This window comes from Ambystoma mexicanum, chromosome 11, assembly GCF_040938575.1.
Source record: "Ambystoma mexicanum isolate Mex_15411 chromosome 11, UKY_AmexF1_1, whole genome shotgun sequence".
Lineage (NCBI taxonomy): Eukaryota > Metazoa > Chordata > Amphibia > Caudata > Ambystomatidae > Ambystoma > Ambystoma mexicanum.
The window spans coordinates 1,103,748,563-1,103,774,291 of NC_090934.1; the positions used below are offsets into that span (position 1 = coordinate 1,103,748,563).

Consider the following 25,729-nt stretch of genomic DNA (forward strand, 5'->3'; position numbering starts at 1 on the left):
AAGAAATGACATTACAATCACCTCCAAAACACCAACTAATTTGACGTTCTCTGAGTAATAATTCTGCTTGAATGTGACTTACGTACACCTCTTTCTGCTGCAGGGTTTGCCATTTTGCAGAACTATAAATTACAGGTGTTATTATCAACCAACTCGGTGCAACCCAGTTTGTCGACTTGGGTTCAGTGCGTTTTTATCGACTACATAGTCCGACTCGGAAATTTCCCTTTGCAAAAATGTATCTCACTGTGGACAATTCGAGTTATGACTCCAGGTAGCACTTTAATTAATTACAAACACATGTACAGTTCAGTAGAAACGGAAGGCACTTATTGTACATTACAGTCTTCAAGATAGGAAAGTTAACATTGGTGCAAAACATCTTTTAATTCAATGTATACAAGGTTTATACAAAACGTAGTAGCTTTCAACAAAACTAAAATAAAAAATAATGTACATAAACAGCGTTATTGATAATGGCTTTGCGCAAAGTAAATATACACCTGTTCGGGAGGGTCCAACTTCGAAAGAACACACTTTGCGTGTTCTGTATTTATCATGATAGGAATGTACCATACAAAACCGTTAACATCAAATGTATATTTATTTCGGAGAACAAACGATGGAAGAACTGTTTCTTGGGTTGAAGACTGAAAATACGTTTTCTCATTTGTACATTTTTTCAGCAAAGTTATTTTTAGTTTTTTATTTATTTTTCATGTGACTATGGACAGGTGGAGCGCTGGGACCAGATATCCTTCAAAACTAGTGAGTTTCAAATTAAGATTGCTCATACTCGTAAAATCATGATGTGTGGCCGTCACTCTGCAGACAAGCAACGCAGGCCAGATACGGTGTTGAAGCACGAGCATTTTACCCCCTACTAATTAGAGCCTAAAATGGATTCCCCCTTGGAGCACGGAATATATTTTACAAATCTAAAACATTGGTATATTTATTGTAATACACCCCTACTTAGCAGCTATAGTATGTAAGTACAATGTAAAATGTGCATTGCTCCAGAACATTCCGCAAAAGGGCGGTGCCCACATGTTAAGCAGGCGTCGCAAGGATGCGACCGTAAACCCCTCGGGCATCAGAGAGGCCTAGGTCATGATATGGATGGCCAGGACCCGGACAGTAAAACGGTTAAGATCAGGCTCCAGCAGGAGAACGCCCCCATTTGGTACTAGTATTTAAATATGGCTGCTATGATAATAGCCTATCGTGCAATCGGATAGTGGGTTTGGCCAAGACAGGCGGCCCTGATCTAGGCAAGCAGCAAGTACCTCCCACTTTTCAGCCACTTCCAGGCATGATTTGCGTTTGTTGCAGTCAATGTTTCAGTCAGAAAGACTTTTCAAACGCTAGAAAGAGCCCTAGTGGAGATGGCGCCCACCAACCATACCGTTATTTTGGCAGTTTTGGAAATGTATCAATGGCGCCGATCATCTATAGCCGCTAAATGTATTTGATTTTTGGACAGCCCTGTACTGCAAGAATAGAAGGGCCACTGCTCCTACCTTGAAACTAAAAAGATTTCTAGGCTTGTTTATTATGCACTTGTCCAACCTGCATTCACCTAGCACAGGGTAAAGCGGACAGGAACATTACCCAAAACACCATCCTTTTCAGTACAATACATTCCTGCTCCTATTGCAGGACATTCCGCCAGTCTCTTCCGCAGGTCTCAGGGTATGCTGGTTGTGTTTTGGGCCCACTGTTTTCATTGAAGTTCGCAACACCCATGAACAATGTACAGCAACCAACACGATGGAGTGCATATGCCTGCTTTCTTGCTTCTAAAAAGGATGACGGCACAAGTGAATGTAGTATTAAAAGTATATTTCTCCTTGTGTAAACTGGGATGCTGTGTGTTATGTGCCCCGCCCTGTTTTCCTGTTGATTGGTTGAAACTGGCTGTGGTTTCTCCACTGCTGGCAGTAGATGCACCTCATGGGCTAGAATAGGGCCATTCTGGGGAGCTTCTTAATAGGCCTGCACGAGGGGGGCATCATTCGGGCTCTATCATATCAACTATGGTCCTGGACTGGGTGGCAAAATATAAATGGTGCATCGCCTGGGATGGCACACATCTTGGCACCCGTCCTGTGTTGTTCTCGGAGCAAAAGCAAACCCAGGGTATGTGCGCTTTACAAATATGGGGGCAGGGGCATGATGCCATCAAAACCTTTCAGCATTTCACAGAAGAGGGGGCACTGCCTAAAAACATCAAATGTAGAAATATGGGGGTTCTGTGTTCTCCTTGGCTGGATTTCACAGTCTATGTGGCTCAACACATATTGGAAAGACTGTCAAAAGTCAAAACCATGGACATGTCACCCTCATGTATGTTAACATGTCATTCTATCATACTGTTTCATGCTGTGCCGCCAACTTCTGCCAACTATTGAACCGCCACATTTTGTATTACAGTCTAGTTTCATTTGTTTTTGCAAATCATATTTTTTCGTGAAAAGTGAATAGAAACGCAGGCTTGCGCTAGTTGATCCTGATGCATCAGTCAGTCCCCGAACGTGCATTACATTTCACCATTGGTAATGGCACTCAGTATTGCAGATCATTAAAGTGTGCAACTCTACTTGCTTCAGGTTGTAATTATGGTTCATTGTGAACTGATCCATGACTTCTGATGAAGCATAATTACAAACCGAAACACGTTGAGTTATGCACTAAATCATTAACACATCGTTAACGCGTGTGCAGGGCATTTAGACAGGCATCCTGGAAACAGTGTAGTGGTTCAACTGTTAACTGTTAACAGAAGTTGGTAGCAAAGTGGACAGTACAGTAGCCTAGTACCATAGGTCAGTACCACTTGCATTAAAATACAGCTTGGATGTTAACTGGAATGAGGGCTTTTGTAAAATAAGCAAAGGGTGTCGCTGGGTCTATAGATTGACTTTCATAGGTTATTAAACTTTCCCAGGAGCAAGTGCTAAGCAGCATGTTCAGATACATCATTAAACATAACATCACATATCTGACTTTCTTATGTTATTAAACTTTCCCAGGAGCAAGTGCTAAGCAAGTGCTAAGCAGCAGGTTCAGATACATCATTAAACATAACATCACATATCTGACTTTCTTATGTTATTAAACTTTCCCAGGAGCAAGTGCTAAGCAAGTGCTAAGCAGCAGGTTCAGATAATCATTAAACATAACATCACATATCTGACTTTCTTATGTTATTAAACTTTCCCAGGAGCAAGTGCTAAGCAAGTGCTAAGCAGCAGGTTCAGATACATCATTAAACATAACATCACATATCTGACTTTCTTATGTTATTAAACTTTCCCAGGAGCAAGTGCTAAGCAAGTGCTAAGCAGCAGGTTCAGATACATCTTTGAACATAACATTACACATATTGTAACTCCCAGAGCATTACACTTTGTAACATCACCAATAGTGCGACCAGGGGCAGTAGTATTAGATACAATTAAAATAAGTTGTACTAAAAATTAAAAAAATGTCCCCACACTTTTGTCGAAACAGGAAAATATCCTAAATGTCTCTGAAGTGGAATGAAATTACAGTCAAAGTGTAAAGTTAGCCCTAAATGTCCCAGAAATAAACTGTGTACTACTTCTAATCTCGCAAGAGGCGATGATCCAATTACTTTTAAATCCCCAGAAATAAACCAAGGTTCCCCATTTCTGTCAAATGGACATCACTAGCTTCCCCTAAAGAGTATAGACTTGAGATCCATGATATCACCAATCAGATGACTTCTGCTATCCCAAGAGCATTAGATGAACACACTCCAGATTCCACACGGAAATGCCTCCAGGTGCATATCCTAGATGCAGTGCTGGGGTGAACTGTGTCCTAGATGCAGTGCCGGGGTGACCTGTGTCCTAGATGCAGTGCTGGGGTGAACTGTGTCCTAGATGCAGTGCTGGGGTGAACTGTGTCCTAGATGCAGTGCTGGGATGAACTGTATCCTAGATGCAGTGCTGGGGTGAACTGTGTCCTAGATGCAGTGCTGGGGTGAACTGTGTCCTAGATGTAGTGGTAGAATGAGGTAGGTCCCAGATGCAGTGCTCGGATGAGATATCGTGCAGATCTGCTGGTAAAGTAACCAGCCAGACCAGTGCCACTGACAGCTCATCACAGATCAGGCTTCTGTCAAATTAATAAAGAGATCCTCACTTTATCCCATCTGGTTAATGTGAGCGAGTTTGCATGGGTGGGGAGGAGGACGCTCACCCAGAATCCCTCTGGTCAAATGTCCAAGTCACTGCATCATATTTTTATAGGGTCGTTTTTTCCTGACAGACTTTGCAGCAGGAGGTTCCTAACCACTAGGGACATTGGGAGTAGAGTATTGCAGAGGTATGGGGAACTAAAAAGAGTTTTTTGCGACTGCCACAGAGCGCTTCCATTCCAACAGTTCCATGTGATTTTTCTTTTACATAATAACCTTTCTCAATTTCTTCTTTCTGAATAATTTAGTTTTTGTATGCTGTGCATTGCTTTTGCACTCACCTTGAACAACTACTTTTGGAAGCAATTTTCTTTCTAACTCATTGGCATGTTGAATCAACACTAAAGACAGACTCCTGCTCCCAACGCATGTCTTGCAGGATGGAATAAAGGCACGTTTGTGAATTTTAACTTCGCTGGTGCTAAAGGTGGTATTGGAGAGGTGGGAGGGAGCAAGAATGGCACAGGGCAAGGGGTGAACAGCTGTGGGGGAACTCAAACACAGGCTTGTACCAAAGGATACAGCCTGCGTTCCGAGCTCTCCGATTGGCTGGTGCCCCCGCCCAGAGTGCTGTTGAAAAATACATTTCACATGTTAGGCTTTCTACACAAAGGAGCCTTCCTCAGTCTATACCACATTGGTGATAACCTACTTTATAAAGACTAGACAATCCAGTTTTGGCTTTTCTGTTTGGGTTATACTGCAGGCACAATCATACCTGCCTACATTTGAAAATCAAAATTCCTGAGATTTATGCCCTGCCCACAGCCACACAAGACTCCGCCCCTTTGCACATGGCCCCGCCCACCTGTCAAAAAGGTAAACTCGGTTGTTGTAGCCTTCAGTTTGCTTACTATAGCATTGAAAATAATTAATTCAATGCTATATTAAGCAAAATGAAGGCAGTGTCGCCGCCGAAATAATAGTGCTTTCAATCCATGTAATTGGATTGAAAGCACTATTATTGTTGCGGCGGCGCCTTCATTTTACTTACTATAGCATTGAATAAATGAACGTGGCACCGCCGCCATAATAATAGTGCTTTCAATCCAATGATATGGATTGAAAGCACGATTATTATAGGGGTGCAGGCAGTGGGCACGAACATTTTTTCTCGCCGTTTCCGGGTCCCGTCACATTCCCCACCTGATTGGCTACCGGCGGCAGCCAATCAGGTGGAGAATATGACAGGACCCGGACGAATCTCAAAATTCCTGAGATTCAAGGAACTTTTCCGGAGACCCGGAGAAATGCTTGAAATTCCGGAGTCTCCGGAAAAATTCCAGAGGTTAGGCAGGTATGGGCACAATAGGCTCCTACCTTGGATTCTGGCTAAAAAAATACACCATTGCAGAGGAAACATGGTACACAGAGAATGTTAAATACGTAACTGCAGCAGACGATGCATGCACAAATCATCTTGGTGGCGCATAATGAATTGTACCCATTCCGAGGGCAATGAAGAAAGGAATAAGAGAAACACGTATACAATTTGCAACAAGATACACTCATACAATAGTTATAGTTCAGCAAATCACGCAACTGAGCCTAGACCTTGCTTGCAGTCTTGAATGGCTAGCTGTACATGCCAACTCTGTGCAGGCCGCTTAGCCACGCTCATTGGCCTCTCTCTCCTTTTCATCACAATTTTGGCTGCTAAGAGGACAGAGTCAAGTGGAGACAGAGTGGTTTTTCCAGAATAGCAGTGAAGAGGGCAGGATTAAAACTCGGCTCCCTAGGTCCGGCAGTGTGTAATTTAGGTGCAAGATCACGTCTGCCATTTGCTGACACTCATGTGTAGGACCAACTTGAAGCTGCTCTGTACAGCCACGTTCTGACCTTACCACAGGTTGCAAAGATAATACAAAATGCTCTGGATTGATGGGAAAACTAGTTGAGGTTTATACATTATAACATCCAGTGTCTAATAAGCCTCCTCCTCCCCCCCCACGAGTAGACAATTAATTAATCTTGTTTTACACGCTTAACACCGGAAACATGGGATTTGAACCTCTGGTTCTCTACACCATCTTGCTTCCAAGACAAACGCGTTGTCCCTGAGCTATTCTCCCGGCCCTAGATATGCTGTCGATAAGCAAACTACTACCCATTTGTATTCACTAAAACCAGCAAACACTTAAAACAGAAGAACATGTGGTGTGCAAATAAACCTAACAAAAAACAGTAACCAAAGGACAAATGGGAGAATGTTCTCTCCTCCCACGGATAGGTTTGTATCAGTGGTACAAGCGGAGAAGTGCTGCAGGAAGGAGCTCCATTGTTACTGCCAGATCTGAAGAGGTGCAGGGAACTCGAGTTTACAGAAATACGTCTAGTTTAGCGTTTAAATAGATTCCTCCTTTTTAAGGAATCATGTTTGTGGAAAAATCCTGCCATAAAAAGCAACACATGCACCATGCATTGGAAGGCAGGGCAGAAGGCCGGACCATGGAAAATTGTCCATGTTCTCAACAGAGCTAACTTTTTGGACTTTGGTTACCTGAAATTTAAGTAGGGTTTCGCCAAAAGATCCAGCGATACCGACAAGTCCACTCTTGGTCTGCTGAGGTCCTCTCACCACTGAAAGCATGCATCCAAAACCCTCCTAATTTGATACTGTTGTCCAGGGCATCCCTGCTGTCTACCATATCAAAATATCGACCACCTCAATTCCCCCGCTGCCAGTAAATCTACAATGTGGGGCACTGGATTCTGGAATACTTATTTGCTTGACAAATACCCTAAACAGAGGGGGGAGAAATACATTTTATCAGCTGCAGCTGCAGGGCAGGCCCAGGTGGTCCTAACACCACACCAGAAGGGCTACTCTGTACAGCCACAGGCTCAGTTGACGGAGCCTTCGAAAGGTCTTTCGTAAGACCTCCAGACCCTGATACAAGGAAGGAACCTCCACCAAGGTCCAGAGGGAGACCTAACGAGGCAAGAGTAAACAACAAGGAGACAACCCCTGAAAACACTGAGTGGTTAGCGAAAATGCCCTCGCAATTCGACATTATTTCTTAACTAGAACACTGCAATGCTGGCAAAGTAACTGCCAACATTGGGGCTGCCACCTGTTGAAGTGACCAGCGGCAGCTCCAATGACCAACAAAGGCGTGCAAAATTGAACATGCGCCACAGGAAGCCACTGAATCTATTTCACTAGATACTCCGAACTGCCACTTCACAAAGTCTAGATTTAAATCTTCATCGTCACTGTTGAAAGGCGTGCAAAACTGTGCCAATTCATGTTGAGGCCCGGCAGCGACCACTTGCTGTTTGTGCCATGTAAGGATGGAGCAAAAAGTGTCAAGCAGAATTCTTCCTTCCGAATTCTGCCCGACAGTGCCACACAATTCTGAGAATTCTGTGACCTTAGGTGGTACTGTGGGTTGGAATTTAATGGAGTCAACTACATTCATGCCAATCAGTGCGGTTCTGGAGTTCTGGCCAACAGATTGGCTGGAATGCTGGGAATCCTGGTCAATCATTCGGTCGTCATGCATGGCCGTAGGTTTGTAAACCCTGTTGGGCAGGTCCTGTCTCTGTGCATGGGTAGGATGATGGCTGGCATTGCAAGCAATATGGGAGATGGCGGTGGCTCAAGTGGCAGTAAGGCAGAGTGCGCACCCATCCAAGTATTCTGCTCTGAGATACTTGTGCGGGCCCTAATGCACCATAGAAGACACAGAGGAAGAGGTGGGGCAGCACATTCAATAATATCCATTCGTTTTCTTTGAAACTTTTAAGGCACAGACTCCCTCTAACTTGGTTCTGAAACACAAGTTGCTTAATATTACATTAAAATGCATGCAGCAGACATATTCATGCTTTAAAAGGCAAACAAATCTCATTAGCTAGAATATCCAGCTTGTCAGTGGTCCTTCAAGATGACGTGCAGTAACACCTCGGGAATTTGGAGTCCGCGGAGCATTTTCTGCTGAATACATTAAATAAGATATATATGATCAGCATTATCCTGAGGGCACGACCCTTTGGTTCGAAGCAGCTTTTGGCGTACAGTGCCCACGACTGCAACCCGGACATTGCGCAGTAGTTCCCTCTTGTTGGTTGTGTCGTTAAGCGTTGGGGACCTAAACCCTTCCAACAATTTGGGGCGAGGACTACGGCTTTAGGATATGCTGCTTCTCCGTCTCTGGCGAAGTGGCCGCCTTCTTGCAATCTCTTCCTCGGCATCACTTTCACAGTTTCTCTGAAAGAAGAAAGGCACAGCACTTAGAACACCCTGAGCCAGCGATAACGAGTACTCTGATGGCGCGTCCTAGCGCCCAATACAAGGTCACCGTAAACACATCCCTAAACCATTGGTTGCTCAATGGGTAGTCTTCTGCCACATGTCAAATCTTGGATAAAAATACTGTTTTGTTTTTTTAAGACATATGTTAAAGATTCAGGATAGCCTAATACATTTTTTTTAATGTATTTGAATCAGTCCAAGATAGCCCACCTACACTAGGGGTGACCACGCCTAAATACCAGGGTACAGTATTGACGCACTGGTGTGTGCTTGTTGGATGGGGCTGAGCTTAGTCGGGGCAATTTGCTCTGTATTCCTGACAGGTTCTCTCATGACTGGCTATAAAGGTTGCAGTGAGCAGGTAGCCGGGTCTTTGCTGATTGGGCTCTGGTCATTTAGCAGGTAAGGACCGCACACTGCAAGATCACATGTGTCTCATAAAATGTTAACATGCATGTCCTCTGTTCCACCCTGAAGGAACCATCACAGTGTTTCTAGGATGCTTCCCATTTATGCTTGAAGCACTGCGGTTCAGCGAGCCATTGATTACTTGAAGCTTGAATATTATTTCAATATGATCTGTACTGGGCAGGAAGAGTGACAGAAGATATGACTGGTTGAGACAGGCACACAATCAAATTGGCAATGCCAGTCTAAGGCGCCAAAACATTTGTTGACTAAAGATCATTTTGTCTGCTTTTTCATTTAGGTTTACTTGAGCCCAGTGTGACAGGGCCGTTGATCCAGCCTTGTCAGGGGTGGGAGGGAGCCTGACCCCAACAACCCTGGGTGCCAGAGAATGTGTAGACAAGCCTCCTCCATCATCTTACCTGCCAGGATGGTACCAAGGCACAGCATCCTCGCAAGAAAAACCACAGACCAGCAAAGGAGAAGAGCCAGCTCACCAAGAGAAACTCCCTAATACAGCAAGGCCATGTAGAAAAGGGGGCGGGCTTAAATCCTTATGTAACCGCCCAAGCCCTCCCCTGTCACACCCCTTGAAAGCAAGGTAAGCCATTGGTAGGGTAAGTCGCCAATCCAGAAAACGGGAGGGATATATAAGAGGGAGCTTGGGAGTTGTTTGGTGTGGGTTGCAGTTAAGTGAGGACCGGTGACGGAGGATGACTCCCAAGAGACCAGAGGAGGCGAGGGCGACCGGAGCCCGGAAGCTATTATTAAGCAGGAGGTCTCTGGGGTGTTTGTGTGGGAGACGGAGAGTGTGAGTAGTAGAGGTAGAGTAGGAGTAGTGGAAGACTGAGGTGGTGGTTGTAAATGGTAGTAACTGGAAGTAAGTAAAGTAGGGGGTGGGAGTAGCAAGAGAAGGACATAGGTGGTAGTGGGTAGTATAGAGGGGTACAGGGCACCTTATCCCTGGAGGTCCGGTGAGAGGAAGACAGTGGTAGTAGAGAGGTAGTGGTATTAGCAGAATAGGAACAGTAATAGAGGTAGAGTGGGAAGAGCAACAGTGAGTGGGAGAGCAGGAGTAGCTATTGGTGTAGGCAGAGGTTTAACCAGAGAATTAGTAAGAGGTGGGGCGAGTAGAGAGAGAGGAAGGAGGGAAAGGAATAACAGAGGAAGGTGGATATTTGGAGATAGCAGGGGTAGCAGAAATAGGAGTGGGAAAATGAAGTAAGATCAAAGGGTGGAGTTGTAAAGGTGAAGTGAGAGATTGGAAGGATAGTAACGTGGTGGGAGGGGAACAGCTTAAGAGATAAGTAGAGCGAAGGGTCAGGTATGAGAGGCTGAAAAAGGTGGGAGCGTGACTCTGGGAGAAAGATGGCACCATTCCCTATTCCTTCAGTTCTAAACGATGATAGGAGAGGGAAAGTTAGAAGTTCCCTAGGGTGTCAGGGAGCCATCATTTCAGGGCAAACACCTAAAGTGTAGAGAAGGAGAAAGACAGGTGTTAATGATCTGAGAGTTACTAACCACCCTACTAGGGACGTCTGGGCTGCGGAGGTGGGAACCAAGCACGGGGAAGTCAAGAGAGGAAAGGGCCGGCCCTAGGACCAAATTCCCCGGCCCCGTTAGACCCCAACTAACCTTACAAATCAACCATTCCGACAATCAAAAGTCTTTAATAAACACCCTTGAATTTACTCTAGGAGTCAGCATGGTTATTTGTGGCAGGCCGTCCTGTCACACCAGCTAGCACATTACCAATTTACAACATAATGCCTAGTCAGCACATTGTTTGCAGCAAATACACATAGCAAGCTTATCATTAATACTTTACATTATGCCCTATGTCCCGGACTTGTCAAGCGGCGACTGGAACCCCTCTCGGTCGGGAGTGGGAGGCCTACCAGGGAGAAATCTAGAGTCTGTCCTACCCCTGAGTTGGGACTGGGGCAGTTGAGAGGCCCCCAATTCCTGCCCTCCCTTGTACCAGTCTGTTTCCATGCAGTCCATAGTTCTCACTCAATGCCTCCTACAACAAATGGCTGCTTTTCTTTTCTCATTGCTGGCCCAACAATTTCGCCGTAGAGACCAGAAGGAGGGCGGCTGGAAGGAACGGCAGATTATGTAGACAAATTCTGAGAAGTTGAGGTATTGTATAGTGAGTGCAAGTGGTACTGCAGTGTGAGATTGTGTGTTAGGGTGGCAAGTGTTAGAGTAAGTAGTGTAAGGAGTGATAGTGAAGTGAATGTAACTGGGTGAAATGAGGGAGTAGTAGTGGGGAGGAGAGAGTAGTAGTGGGGATGAGGGTGGAGTATCATCAAAGGGTAGCATAACGGCCTACAAGGAGTTAGAGACATCAGAGGGACAGGAGACTAGAGGGAGACGACAGATGGGTGGTGTTGGAGGAGATGAGCAGTAAGAGGTACAGAGAGGGAAGGGAGAATGTGAGTGTGAGAGACCCAAGAGCTCACTGAGCAGAGTATCTGCAAGGCACATTCCCTACCCCTGTAGAACACTAATCACTGGGTAGTGTAGGGACAATCTTAAGAAGGCCATGAGGGAGTCTAGTTAGATAAGGCACCTTGTCTGTAGTCCCTCACATCCAGTGTAAGGCAGAGTTTAGACAGGAGGGGACACCATTCGTATCTATCTACCAACCCAGGTCAAGGGACACCTGGGCCAGGAAGGAGTGGAATTTCAAGACGAGAAAGAGAGGGATGGCCACAGGGCCCAACCCTTGAACCGTCTGCGTCATAGAGGAATTCCTGTGCCATCTGTGACATCAGCTATCCAAATACTGCATGACCACTTAGAGAGGGCTGAGTCACACACACTCAATATGTCGCACTTACACATATTAGGACACTGCTGTCGTGTCATGCAAACGTAAATAAAATGTTATACTGTAACAGTTAGCACCAGTAGACAAGCAGAGGCTTGTCCACTGGTTGGCTACATTTTCTGTAGCCTGGGGTGTCCAAATCAGAGTCTAGTCTCAGGAGGAGAGGATTGGGGATGGGGGAATTAGGAGGGCAAAGATGGAGCTATAGACAAACGGAACATTCATTTTTGACGAGGCTTAGGGTAGTAAGGAAGACGAGGCAGTGCCTTTTTTCCTTGGATACGTGAAGAGTCAGATATGCTGACTGAAGCTGACTGGAGTCAATACTAAGGCACAAAATGTTTGAGAAGAGTATTTATGAGTATATCTGGGTGGGTGGCATAATACTGGTATTAAAATAGCAAGTACCGTTGGTGGATGGGTGGTTGTGTGATGGGTTCGTGATATGGTCAGGTGTTCCATTGAGGCATAGAGGATTGCTTGGATATTTCCCCAAAATTCAACCCAATAGGATAATCCTGGGACTGCCACGCCCTAGGCTGTCAGAGAGGACAGTGTGAAAAAATGACAAAGTGAAAAGACGCGTACAGGAGGGTCAAAGAGGAAGAGTGAATGCAAAGTGCAAAGAGACTCTGCATGCCAAAACTGCTTTGCCACTGTCAGCAAACAGACTGATTTGTGTTAATGTGGGAGTAGTCTGAGAAGGTAAACTTTGGTGGAGGGAGTACATAGCCCAACTCCCAGTGGAACGCCCAGCGAAGATTAAGTGTACCTACCTTAGACTAAAATGTCCCATCAGCTGCTTACAGATAAAGTAGCTGGACCCATAATTGCATCATTTTAATATGTGCAGTGGGCAATCCTAAGAAAATTGCATTGTGAGGATTGTCTTCTGAAATTTAACATAGGCTAACATTTGATATTCAGCTGCTTCGGAGTGCTCTCGGTCACAGTGGCAAAGTACAGTGCTACAAAGAACGCCAGGTTTCAAAGAACCCTACTAAAGCAAGTGAGCCTCTGTGCCAGTACAATGTGTGCACTTGGGTTCCAGGCCCCTGGAGGCCATCTAAAGTCCTGTTTGCTTTGCTGTTGGCACCTAGCAAGGACAAACTCAAAGAAATCCCAAAGCCCCCTTTATTTTGAACTGTTAGCGCTCGTGTTGGATACTCTGGTGTGTTTGGAGTCGTTCGGCTAAACGAAGTAAGGTAAATTAAACAGTCCCTTTTTTGGACAGACGTCTTTACATTGATCAATATTTCCTGAGCTGCAATTTCGTTAGTCTGTCGCTCGGGCACTAAAATATAAGGAGATAGATCATCAGCTACCTTGACCACTGTTTCAAAAAATAGGACCGGCCAACATGGACTTCGCCATCACATCTCCACTCGCTTTAGGGGATGGGGGCCAGATTACAGTGAAATCACTGCTCCTGGGCTCGAAACAGTTTCCATCCGAATGAGACTGTCCATTATCTCCAACTCCCACTCTCTGCGAATGCTGTTATTTGTTTATACGGGGGAAGACCAGAGGGAGATTTTATATGTTAGCAACTGTTGGAAGTTTAAACCAGCTTGGAGAGTACCTGACGAACAATAAATTACTGATCTCACGAATCATATCTTTGGCGTGTACTGTTGAGGTCAGGCCAAGTGGATCAGTTTTACTCGCCATCTTGACTCCAACCGCATCCCAGTAATCTGCAGCCTGCAAACTAGTGTAGACTCCATTTCAGTGGAGAAGAGTCATTGAGACATATGTAACGTTTGGAGAAGGATAGCGCATACTACTCACGGGTGTTCTAGGGAAAGGACAGAAGCTGTGTTATAGGTAACAGGATGCATTTAGACAGAAAGACTCTCCACCGCCACTCATTTAAAGTTGCTGATAAGTGAGCATAAGTCTCACATCAGTGAGTGGTCAAGTGGTGGGTTAGTGAGTGCAAATGAACTATGGTGTCTTCAATAATTCCACAACTTTCGTTTGGGCCCAGAAGTGGAACTTCCTTTTTACCCCACCTCAGCCATTAAGAAACAGGCATATTATCTTTCCAGGAAACACCAGCTGCCTTGGATAGCAGGGTGGTGCTGCAAAGTTTCCTAATGTTACTCATTGACAACAAATGCTCAAAGCCCTGATGAAGCACATATCTTTGGCGCAAAACACATGGTGGCTCAATTCAGATCAATAAAATGTTCAAATCAAATTGGATGTTTTTGATTCACTACAAAGCATGTGTGCACATGTGGCGCACCAGAGTTTGTTCTTTAAGAATTTTCCCCTTTGATCAGCCCTATTCTATTATTTTAACCTATTGATGGAATTACTATGTTTATTGTGTGTTTATTTAGAGGGACGTGCAGTTTCGAAAAGAAACATGTACAAAAGGGCAAAACTGGAGGAATCCTGAAGCCGTGTGATTTACAATAGGGTAGTAGTATGAGTGCTTGGCCTGGTCCCCTTCCAGGTGGAGGAGATGGATTCTAAGGGAAGATTTGAATACAAGGCTAGTGTTTATATTTGTCTTGTCGGGGTGTGGTTCCGGTGGAGAGTGTCAGAGTAAAGGGGCTGAAGCAAGAGGCAGTTCAGCAGTAGGGCAGACAAAGATTAAGGGCCTCATTACAGGTTTGGTGGTATTTCAGCAGTAAATGCACCGAAATACCACCTAATGGATTCACTGTTACTGCCACCTGGTCCGGTGGCTTTAATGTGGGATTACAAGTGGAGTTAGGTGGTGTTAGTCTCCATTTATTGGAGTCTATAGGACTCCATGGATATTACAGCAGTAATTCCACCAATTTGGCTGTTTTTGGGCAGTAAAGCAGAAGAATTACCTCCAGCATTCTCCTAGAGGTTTTTCCTCCAGCTTACCTCCAAACGCAACGTTTTGGCGGTGCGGTTGTACAGTGGTAATGCAGCAGTAACCCTGTTAGACAACTATTTATCATAGGCCTTTTGAACACACTGGAACATGAATCTAACGGGGTAGTATTATTGCACAACACTAGGATAGAAGTATCTACATCCACCATAGGTTCAAATATACATCAAATAACTTAAGCAGCAAAGAAGGTAAGTATTTCAGATGCTGTCAATGATGGGAATCAGATCACAAGGCAATGCCCTAACTTAAGAAGTCCAAACCCTAAAATGAATGGGACCGTTTCATTTTCCCAAAAGTGACAGGAACCACACTGCTTCTCAGCAGAATGAGGTCTCTGTAGTTAGAATTCAATAGGCTTGAGTTGGTGATGTACTACACTGTGTTTACTTGCACCCCCTGACTCTGATTTTCCCAGATTGACTGGTGCAGGGCCAGATCACACACACACAGAAGCAGATGGAATAATTTTTGAAATGGCAATTTCAACAGTCAGGGCTGCAAGATGCCCAAAGCAAACAAAGTCAGTAGGGAGAAGATTTCTCCAGAATTGATGGTTTTTTCGTCATGAAGCGGCCGTGGGGCATATTTAGATGCATTTTTAAATTAAAGTCAATAAAGATGTTAAATGCGCCAGCGAACACTCGAAAATCCATGCCAGCGCTTACCCAAGATGTTCCTGGCAGGGCAGCATGCTGCAGCAGGTGGAACGAATTCCACAAGTTCAATCAGGAGCAGCAGACATCAGGAAGGAGGCAAGAAGAAGAACTTAGTGGATTTAGTGGATTGTCTGGCGGTTGCTGAGGGCTCGATCTTCCGCCATATTTTCCAGTGAGAGGTGCCTAGGAGTTGCAGGTTTTAGAATACTTACGGTTGAATGGAAAAGCAAGGTGCCACCGTTTTTGGAGATTCCCAGACCCCCCTTTGTTTTGCATTAATTAACTTTGGGTTTCACTCTAAGTTAACAGGGTGATCCAGACGTGGACCCCTTGCTCACTGTTATTAGAGAGGCAACAGTTTCACCTCACTGATGATGCCCAACAAGGTTGAAACACGTGTATGGGGTTACTGATGGTACTCTTGTTCAGAGGAGAATTGCCTTGCATTTCGGCGCTGGACTTCCCCTGGGCAGGACAAAGGCTGATATGCGGGGACATTTCTTCTCTGTGAAAGAGACAGTGAGCTAAAGACTTGGTAGAGTCTCTCCCAGGGGTTATTCACCCAAGAACAGGTCATTGGGCTGTGTTCGTGCTGGTATAGAGATTCCCAGACCCCCCCCTTTGTTTTACAAAATCTACCAATGCAGACCTCTTCAGGACACTTCACAGGTTGGAGGATGGCAAGTTTCCGTGAAGATCACAGGCGACGACAGCCATCCTTCCAGTCGCGGTCACAGCAGCTGCTCCAGCACAGGTTCCAGTGTAGCTGGAAAGCTGAAATTTGATGAAAGGCTACTAGTGGCACAAGTTGGCAACCACACAAGTTCCAGACTCTAATGTGGAATGGCATCGCTTCTGGCGAGGTAGCCCAGAAGTGAGCTGGTCAGTCCACCAGGCAGTCCAGGGACACTTCCGAAGGTTCTGAAAGGTTGGAACCTTGAGAAAGCATTGAGACAAGTTGGTCCCACTAGTCCACGGTCTGAAGCAACACTTAGAGTCTTCGGAGATCGGGCAGAGGTGCAGGAATTCACTAAATCTACTGGAAGGGATGCTGGACCACTTCAGGAGTCATCTTCGGATCTTCAGTAGGCTGCTTTTTTTCGAGGGATTATTGGCTCCAACGATGAACTAAAGAAATGGCTGCAGGGGTCCACTTCTTATGCTAAATCCAGTCCAAGCCCACCAGTGGGAAACGTCTGCACCTTTCAAACACCCAGTAGTTGTCCAATCAGGTACTACTACCGGTTTTCCATTTGCCCCCCACCTAGATATTCTGGCACCAAGGATATCGACTGGAACTAGACAGTTCCTGTCCCCTTCTTTGGCCACACACACAAAGGCACACTAGGCTGTGGAAGCAGGAGCTTTCCTGGACAATTGCGTACCTTATAAGAAATATCTTGACCTGGCAAGGCAGAAAAAAGACCAAACAGCAATATGTCCAAGGAACAAGTGAAAATCTCATGGCACAGACGTGTCAGGGCACACGCCACGTTTAGTAGCCATATGCTGTAAATGCAAATGTGTACACCAAAAATAATGCACAAAATGTAAAAATATATCTGCAACCACTAGCATGTCTTTTATGCACATATAAAAGTGAACAAAAATCCCATGTGCAAAAAGCTAGGGTCATACAAAAGTATCCCCATTGGACTGCACTCTAAGGTTAAAATGTACCAAAATTCAAAAGGAATACATAGTTTCCCATTAGTTGAGAGAGACAAGTTGAGAAAGGGGGGGGGCGGGGTGAAGGTGAAAGAGCGTCAGAGAGACTGAACGAGAGGTCTGGCAGGAGAGCTAACCCGGCCTATCTAAGAGACATTATAGAGTTGGAAAGGGGGTCTGGGGCCCACAGAACGAGATGAGAATTCCAGGGGTAGAGAATCTTTAACACAAAGCACGAGAAGACCAGGGGAAGAGAACCTTTGGCACAATTTGCTAGAAGTCCAAGGGAAGAGACCATTTTGCACAAGTCACGAGAAGTCCAAGGGGAGGAGAAAGATCCTTTTGGCACAGATTACAAGAAGACCATAGGCAGGGAGCCATATTCCTTTGCCAGAAGATATTACTTTGATAAATAAGACTACTGATAAAGAGAACCTGAGAAACGCTTGGGTAAGGGAGATGTCTTCCCAATATTGTTTTGGATGTTGGAATTTTGCACTGCTTGAAGTATCCCGAAGAAGGGAGTCATCCTGTTATAAGCAGGGTTTAGTTTAGCTATAGGTTTTCTGTTGATGTGTAAGGATAATGACGTGGTGAGAGGAGGAGCAGAGTAGGAGGTGGGAGATAGAGGTGGGTGATTAGCATGTGATGGAGCTTAGAGATTTTGACTGAGAAGTTGAAGTTAAAGCCATTAGCAGACAGAGAGATTTAGATGGAGTGAAGATAGCTGGAGGGGACAGCAGGGCCTGAAGGGTAGTTGAACGTTTGTAACAGCAGGATTGGTGCAAGGAGGTATGGTTGATGAAGTAGCTGGACTTCGATTCATCTAAAGCGAGAGACAGAGCAAAAGCTAGGGCATCACTCTTAGGAGGTCAGGAGTGAAGGAGAGTGGTGTTTGTGAAAGTGTCACAGATGAAGTTGCATGATAAGCGTGATACTTAAACTCTTAGGGCAGATACCGGGTTGGGGGTGAGGAAAATTTGGATTAAAGGCACAAGCCAGCAAGTGGTGCACAGTGGGAGAGTTGATGAAGTCGAGGAAGGCTTGTTCGAAGGAGTTCTTGGGAGAGAGAGAGCAAGCAAGCAGAAAGGACATGGCATTGGCTATGTAAGATGCCAGGGCCTCAGGCTTGAATTAGATAGCAGGGATTTAGAGAGTGGCAGGGACTGTTAATATTGAAGTTTAAGAGTGCTTAGGTAGAGCAGAATCAATTGAAAGGACAGATGAGGCGAGGGTGGATGATACGAAGATCAGGTCGAGGGAGTTGACATGGACATGGGTCAGGTGGACATGGAGGGCAGACACACAGTGTTCAAAGTATCTGAGATGAAATTGATGGGCTAAGGAGATATTTCGAAGTTTAAAAGGGCAATGGCATCCTCATTGGGGAGTGAGCGGAGAGAATGAATACATTCAGTGGGCAGGAGGCCTATAGACAATGAGAATAGTGAGGGTGGTGGGGGCAAGGATTTGAGTAGAAGTGTATTCAAAGGAGTGATGGCCGAAGTCAGATGTTGGAAGAGCATGGTGAGCCCTTGTTGATTGTGAATCACTGGGGTGCCATTGGTTGCAATATATAGGCATACAATGGCAGATTAGTGGAGTGAGTGAAGGATCACTACTTGTGAGCCAAGCATCACTAGTTGAAGGGTGACTAACATACAATCAGGTTGGTGGATATCGTACAAGGAATGTGGTTGGTGGGTGACCACACTAAAAATCTGGTCAGTGGGCCAACAAACAGCCAATGGGTCAGTGGGCCACCAAACAGGCAATAGGGTAGTACAAAGAAAAGCCCTACACACCCAGATTCTACAGCACCACACAGGAGGAGCCTAATAATAAAGGTATACCGTGGCACCCTGATCACATGAAATAGGAAACTTTACAACTAGGTTTCCATCAATAGGCTACAATCTTTAATTCCAGAAGAATGACAAGCTACAGTTTTGCAACATCATGGCCCACTTTCTGGTTCCAAATTGGAGCTTGACCAATTATTTTGCTGGAGAGTGGATTTCTGAAAAAGGTTTTCTCTAAGGTTAGCTATCACTAATAATTTGAATGTGTACACACCTTTTACCCTGTTTCTCGCCACAAAAACCCACTTGATAATCAGATAAAATAAGATATATGACCTTATCGTAAACATAATTTCAACAAAAAGTCAGTGATTTCTCCAAATTAGTTTACTGGCTTGTAATACTGGTTGTGGTTCCCTCAAACTGCACAGAAGAAAATAATTTCAATTTTTTCATGAGTTGAAAAGTACATGGGACAAGAGCGCTGTGTTTGTGCAGAGTAAGGACATACGTATTTAAATATGAATTTGTATTTTGTATTTGTTTTATTTGTAAAGCACAGCCAGGCCCCTAGGCATCCGGGCACATAATTTAAATACAGTTGCAGAACATTACAGTTACATACATTAGATAAGGACGCTAGATACGTGTTGCAGATACATAAGTAATACAGTTACATACAGTAAATAAAGGAAGATAAAGTTAAATAAAACAGTACAGTACAGTACATCAGAAACAGTAGGGCAGACGAACAGACCTAAGATCAAGGAAGTTAAGCTGTCATTGTATGCAGATCCTGAAGCCAGCGCTTAGTGTTGCGCTTGAATAAGTGGAAGGAGGGTTCTGATCCCTGGGAAGCAGGGAGTGTGTTCCAGGGAAGTTAGCACCACCCGACTTGTGGAGTTTGAATCTCGGTATGGACATTGTGTTTGCTTGAGTCGCTCTAAGTGGTCTTGAGGACATATGGGAGGTCAGTTGGTTAGAAAGGCAGACTGGAGCGAGGTTAGCCCTGGCTTTGTGTGTTAGGGCAAGAGTTTTGAGAGATATTCTGTGCTCTACAGGGAGCCAGCGCAGGTTACGTCAAGTCTCAGAGATATGCGACTTCTTGGGGATGTTAAGGGCAGCCCTGATGGCGTTATTCTGAATTACTTGTAACTTGTTGATGTTTTTGTGGCTAGTACCTAAATAGTGGGCGTTACAATGATCAATTTTGGACAGAATTAGAGTTCTAGCAAGTGTGATGCAATTAGGTGTGGAAATGAAGGGCCTGCAGCTGGTGATTAGTTTGCAAGTATATGTGGATGATGTGGCTACCGCGTTAGTTTGTTTGGAGAGGATAAGGTGGCATCGAGGTAAATGCCAAGTGTTTTAGTGTTGTTTGAGACAGTAATGGAATTGCCATCTATAGTATATGATTTGAAGCAGTGTTTAGTTTTTTTAATTTAGTGTGTGTACCAAGGATAAGCAGCTCAGTTTTTTCGTCGTTAAGACAAAGACCATGTTGCGCCATCCATGCTTGTATCACTGAGTATATTTCATTGAGGGTTTTGCTGTCAGTTGCATAGTCTCCAGAGATAGGAATGAGTATCTGGGTGTCGTCCGCATAGTTAGTATACGTGACACCCAGATAGTCAAGGATATCAAATAGGGGCTTCGTGATGTTCGCCAAGAAGGAGCTGATCCATGAGGTGGCTGAGTCAGAGAAATGTGCTGCAGATTTAAGATGGTGGCTAGTGTTTGGTGGTTGACCAAATCAAAAGCTGATGTCAGATCGAGCAGTAAGAGGAGTGCAAGTTTACCATTGTCTTTTAGTACTTGAATTTGAGTGGTGAGATCTATCAAGGCAGTTTCCGTGCCGTGTCTTGGTCAGAAACCAGATTGCCTTAGTCCCACTTGGTTGTTAGATTCTAGATACACCTGTATTTGCAGGTAGGCTGCTCTATCCAATATTTTTAGCAGAAAGGGTACCGTTGTTATAGGTGTGTAATTAGATGGTTGGTTGGGTCAAGAGTCGTTTTTTTGATTAGAGGAATGACCCAAGCGTCTTGATAAGGTTAGTAATAAATGGGGCAAGGTCATGTGCTGCTGCTTTGATGATTGGAGCAGGGCAGGCGTCACCTTGGCAATTTGATGGTTTGAGTTTCCTAATGATATTTTCCACTTCCCAAGTTGACAGGGGTGAGAAACTAAATGGTTTACAGGTAGGCTCAAAGGTGGAGGTCTTATTAGCATGTTGTTTGTATTCAGGGTCAGAGAGTAGCAGACATCAATTCGCGTTAATTTTAGATTGTAGCAGAGCTATTTTATCTAGGAGCACCTGCTGAATGTTAGTGCACCATAGTGCATCTGTGATACATTTGTCAACAGGGGTGATAGGAGATTCCAGTTCTTTTAGGATCTTGAAAAGTTCTTTTGTATTAGATTCTGCTTGTATGATCCTTTTGTTGTAAGAGTCTTTTTTAGCAAGTATAATGGCCTCTTTGTAGTTAGTAGATGCTAGGGTTAGCTCATTCTTATTAGTTACTGAAGGGCACTTTTTCCAATGTGCTTCTGCAGTTCTCTTGATTTTACGCAATTCTCTTAGATGCGGCATGAACCACGAATTCAGATGGCGTTGTGGTTTAGGTTTCCAATTTTAAAGGGGTGATGGTATTCAGAGCTTTAAGTATTGCCTGATTGTAAGTGTTCACTAGGACTGTAGGGTCGGAGGTGGCAGTGTTGTTGAGAAGGGGGAGTAATAAAGGGAAGAGTTTATCTGGCTTAATGTCTTTCTTGTTCCTGGTGTGGGTGGCTGGAGCAATGATAGGTGCGGGGCGTTGTGTAGTGGCTTTGATGGAGAAGGTTATTTTATGGTGATCCGACCAAATGCATGGTTCGTTAGATAGAAGATCAATAGTACAATTAAGGTTGGTGAGCCAGTCCAATGTTCTTCCTTTAGTATGTGTAGGCTCATGAATGATATGGGCGTGACCAAGGTCAGATAGGGTGTTGGCTAGATCAAGAGCATTAGTATTCACAGGGTTATTAAGACCAAGATTAAAATCCCCAAGTACGATACGTTATGAGTTAGGTTTAGTGTTAGTAGATATAAGGGATACAATGTCCTCAGTAAATGTAGAAATGGGTCTTGGTGGACGGTAGATGAGGTGTACTGTTGCTGTGTGGTTGGGTGATAGTGGTAGTTTGATGGCCATGTTGCGCCATCCATGCTTGTATCACTGAGTATATTTCATTGAGGGTTTTGCTGTCAGTTGCATAGTCTCCAGAGATAGGAATGAGTATCTGGGTGTCGTCCGCATAGTTAGTATATGTGACACCCAGATAGTCAAGGATATCAAATAGGGGCTTTGTGATGTTCGCCAAGAAGGAGCTGATCCATGAGGTGGCTGAGTCAGAGAAATGTGCTGCAGATTTAAGATGGTGGCTAGTGTTTGGTGGTTGACCAAATCAAAAGCTGATGCCAGATCGAGCAGTAACAAGGATTCAGCTGAGGGGATTTGTAAATCCTGAATGACTCTAATGTCGATGGTGTTTTTGAAGATGAAGGCGAGACTGCCTCCCTTCACCTGGTTAGTATTTCTATCACATCTAATGATAGCATAGTCATTCGATATGGCTAGGGCCAAGGAGGGACCGGAAGTTGCATTTAGCCAAGTTTACATGACCGCAAGGAGATCAAGCTTTTCAGAAGTTATGAAATCAGCAATGTCCAATGCATGGGCATGGAGGGACCCAGCGTTCACCAAGGCTGCTTTGATGAAGGTGTCTTTTGCAGGGATTTCCTGAGGTGGTAGGGGTGGGTCATGCAGAGTGATAGGGGCCAGATTAAGGGCTGATTTATTGGCCTGATTGGCTATGTTTTTATGCCGACGTGAGTGTTTATTTCTCTTGTAGGGGTGAGGTTGAAGAGTTTTGGTCCTTAGTCGAGCTCCTAATCTGGAGTTTCTGAATGTGATGCTCGGGTGGTAGGAACGTGGGGTAGTTTGAACATGGTTGCTTGTGATATTGTATCAAGATGAAGGTGAGCTATTACAGAGCTTCGAGTATGAGCACTGTTTTAATGGGGTGGCTCTGTAGTTTAGTCTAAGGTTTCTATTAGTAATAGAGCAGGGTTGATTCGGTGTTGGTCTGGTCGCGAAGTGGCGTATCCAGAGTGCTGGATCATCCAGATAAGGGTTGGCACAGACCATAGTATTAATCCACGAGGTGTAGGTGTTAGCTGTCTCAGGTGTGAGGGTGGACGTGAGGTGGTCATTATGTAGGTGAGACTGGGATGTCCAGCGTCTGGTGTAGATGTACAGTAGGTGAAGGAGAATAGTTAAGCACCAGTACATAGTGGAGGTATGAGATGCCTGTAGGCAGGATTGTGAGCTAGTGCTCTGAATGTGCAGGTCAATTGGACACAGCTAGCGTAACCCAGTCAGGCTTAAAGAGCAGATTACCTAGGGCTTGTGCATGACTGATTGACCAGAGTATAGGGCAGATCCATAGGGCAGAACCTAATTTAAAAATAGTACTTATGAACTAAACTGCAATGGGGCAGCACCTAGGTTCAGAATGAAGTATTTGGCTGAGAACAGTGGGGTAGGGCCTAGGTTCGAGGTGGTGCAATTAGGCTGAAATGCAGTGGCTAATGCCTAGATTCACAGTAGTTCATTTGAACTAAAGCAGCAGTGGGGCCACACCTTAGTGGACAAGTTAAAACATTTGGCTAGGATGCAGTGGGATGACACCTAGATTCAAGATGAAAGGAATTGACTAAAAATGCAAGGGGGCAGCACCTAGAATCAGGATAAAAGCAATTGGCTAAAATTCAATGGGTAGTACCTAGAATCAGGATGAAAGCAGTTGGCTAAATAAAATGTGGCAGCACCTAGAATCAAGATAGAAACAATTGTCTAGAAAAGCAAGGGGGCAGCACCTGGGTTCAAGGTAAAGCAATTGGCTAAATGCAGTGGGCAGCACCTAGAATCAAGATAAAAGCAATTGGCTAGGATGTAATGAATGGGCAGCACCTAGTACATGTAGCGACAGTCCGAACGGAGATAGATGTTAGCTCTACTTCATAAACTTTACACTATGCACGTTGCCAGATAATCAGTTAATGCTGTTAGAGCAGTCAGTACATGCGCAGGTCATCTCACATCCGGGTAGGTTACCGATTCGTAAGGGAAGTTTGCGGGGTGGCAGACAGTAGGCAAACATGGGGCAGGGCAATCAATCAGATCATCTATATGCCACAGTGCAATACAGGCTGCTATAGGTCAGGTTATGCAAGAAGAAATAGACGAGCGAGAGTAAGCAATGGCGTTCTTACGCAAGTAACAGAAAGGTTGAATGGGCATACAGTGGCGGCATAACAGGTTAGGCAGGCAGGCATAGTAGATACCAGTCTAGTTGTAGATAGGTTCAAAAAACAGCTAATTAGAACAGTCATTACAGGTCCAGGCCGTTTGACAACCAGAATAAGCAAGCAACATATAAGACCACTGGACTAACTCACACAGGTTTCCAGCTGATAAACACACTGTCAGTGCCGAACAGACTACCACTGAACCAGTTGGTGTCGGTGATGTATACAGGGCACTAACACATATACAAAAGTGGCGGGTATATGCATTACGTTATCAAGCGTAAGCCGGAAGTTTAGAGGCAAGCTTAAAACTTTAACAACGTTTCAAGTGTTCATCTGCAGAGTACAATAGTTGGCTGGTAGTGTTAAGACAGTTCTGGTGCCGTGAATCCGGGTGGCGAATGGGGCGTGCGAGTGCTATGGCTGATCACACATGTGTTATAGCGGGTGTATTACGATAGCCAATATCATTTGCAAAGGGAAGTAACACTCTGCAGAGGATGTATTCCCAGATGAATTTGAAACTACATAGACTTGCTTGTATTGCTTTATCTGGTGAATCTGGGGTGGACTACCTTGATAACTGGCTGAAACCAGGGGCTGGGAACAGTAGCGCGTGTATTTTTGTAGTCTTATTCCTACAGCCATTGCAGCAAAGGGAATTGTATCCATCTATTGTCATATTAGTGGCATGCACAGTGTGCTAAGAATAAATGAAAAGCAATCCAGTGCAAATGATCTGACTGCCCTGAACAATGCAGCTAAAGATGCCTTTTCCAAGGTTTTAGACCACCACGACTAGTGCTTTGCAATACAGATTGCCCGTCAGTTCATTCTCCTGTCACGCTTTTTTGGGTACACACACATGAATTTGCATTCTCTTACAGCTCTTGATTAAAGAATGGAGTTACTGACAAGTTAATACACCTTAGGGTATCAGATGCATTGCGTTAATGTGATTGGTGTGCAGATTTGATTTTCACGTTTCTGGGGTTTCCCAGCACACTCTGAGAGGAAACTTCCCTCAGACAAAATTCTGAAGATAAATCTCAGTCTTTGGGGGGACAGGGCTAGGTCCCCACCTGATATTGGAGCTACTGGTTGTGCCCTAGTCATCCATTTAGTATTGCCTTATCATAGAACAAGTGTCACTGGTATCCACATGTCAGAGTTTGAACTACAGAGCAGAATCTGAATAATCAGACACACAGCCCAATGTGAGCAAACCCTCACAAAAAGGGGGAAATTATGTTTATTTGATCTGAACTGAAATGAAAAGCAAATAGTTTCACATCCAAATATGGGCTCCACTTCAGGTTGTCTGGAGGCACAAAACTTGTGCAACAGGCATTGTTTTGCTGAAACCAGTGGCTTGGGCATCATTGGTGATTTGAATGCATTCCAGGCTGACCCCATGTTCCTCTGAGCCAATCCTTTGGTACCTCAGCGCTGGTTGTGCTGTAGGCAGCCATTCCGAACTGCATTTAAGATGAAGCCAGCTTTCTGATAGGGACTCTGCAGGAGGCACAACCCTCGGATGGGAAGGCGGGTAGCAGGCGCTGCCAGGGAGTGGAGGCAGAACTACGCACAAGAGCTGGCGAGTGCTGAATGAAGCATCCGGCGAAAGGCTTTCCCGCTC

At 44.8% G+C, this 25,729-nt stretch overlaps 1 protein-coding gene across 1 annotated transcript in view; it reads right to left on the minus strand.

The window, feature by feature from the left end:
• Positions 1-262: 262 nt before the first annotated feature.
• Positions 263-25,729, minus strand: part of DAPK2 (death associated protein kinase 2) — a 1,397,186-nt gene continuing 1,371,719 nt past the window's right edge. Inside the window, exon 12 of the mRNA XM_069624406.1 lies at positions 263-8,441. Within this exon, the coding sequence (XP_069480507.1) occupies positions 8,361-8,441 (81 nt within the window). The 3' untranslated portion in view covers positions 263-8,360. The remainder of the gene's footprint in view (positions 8,442-25,729) is intronic.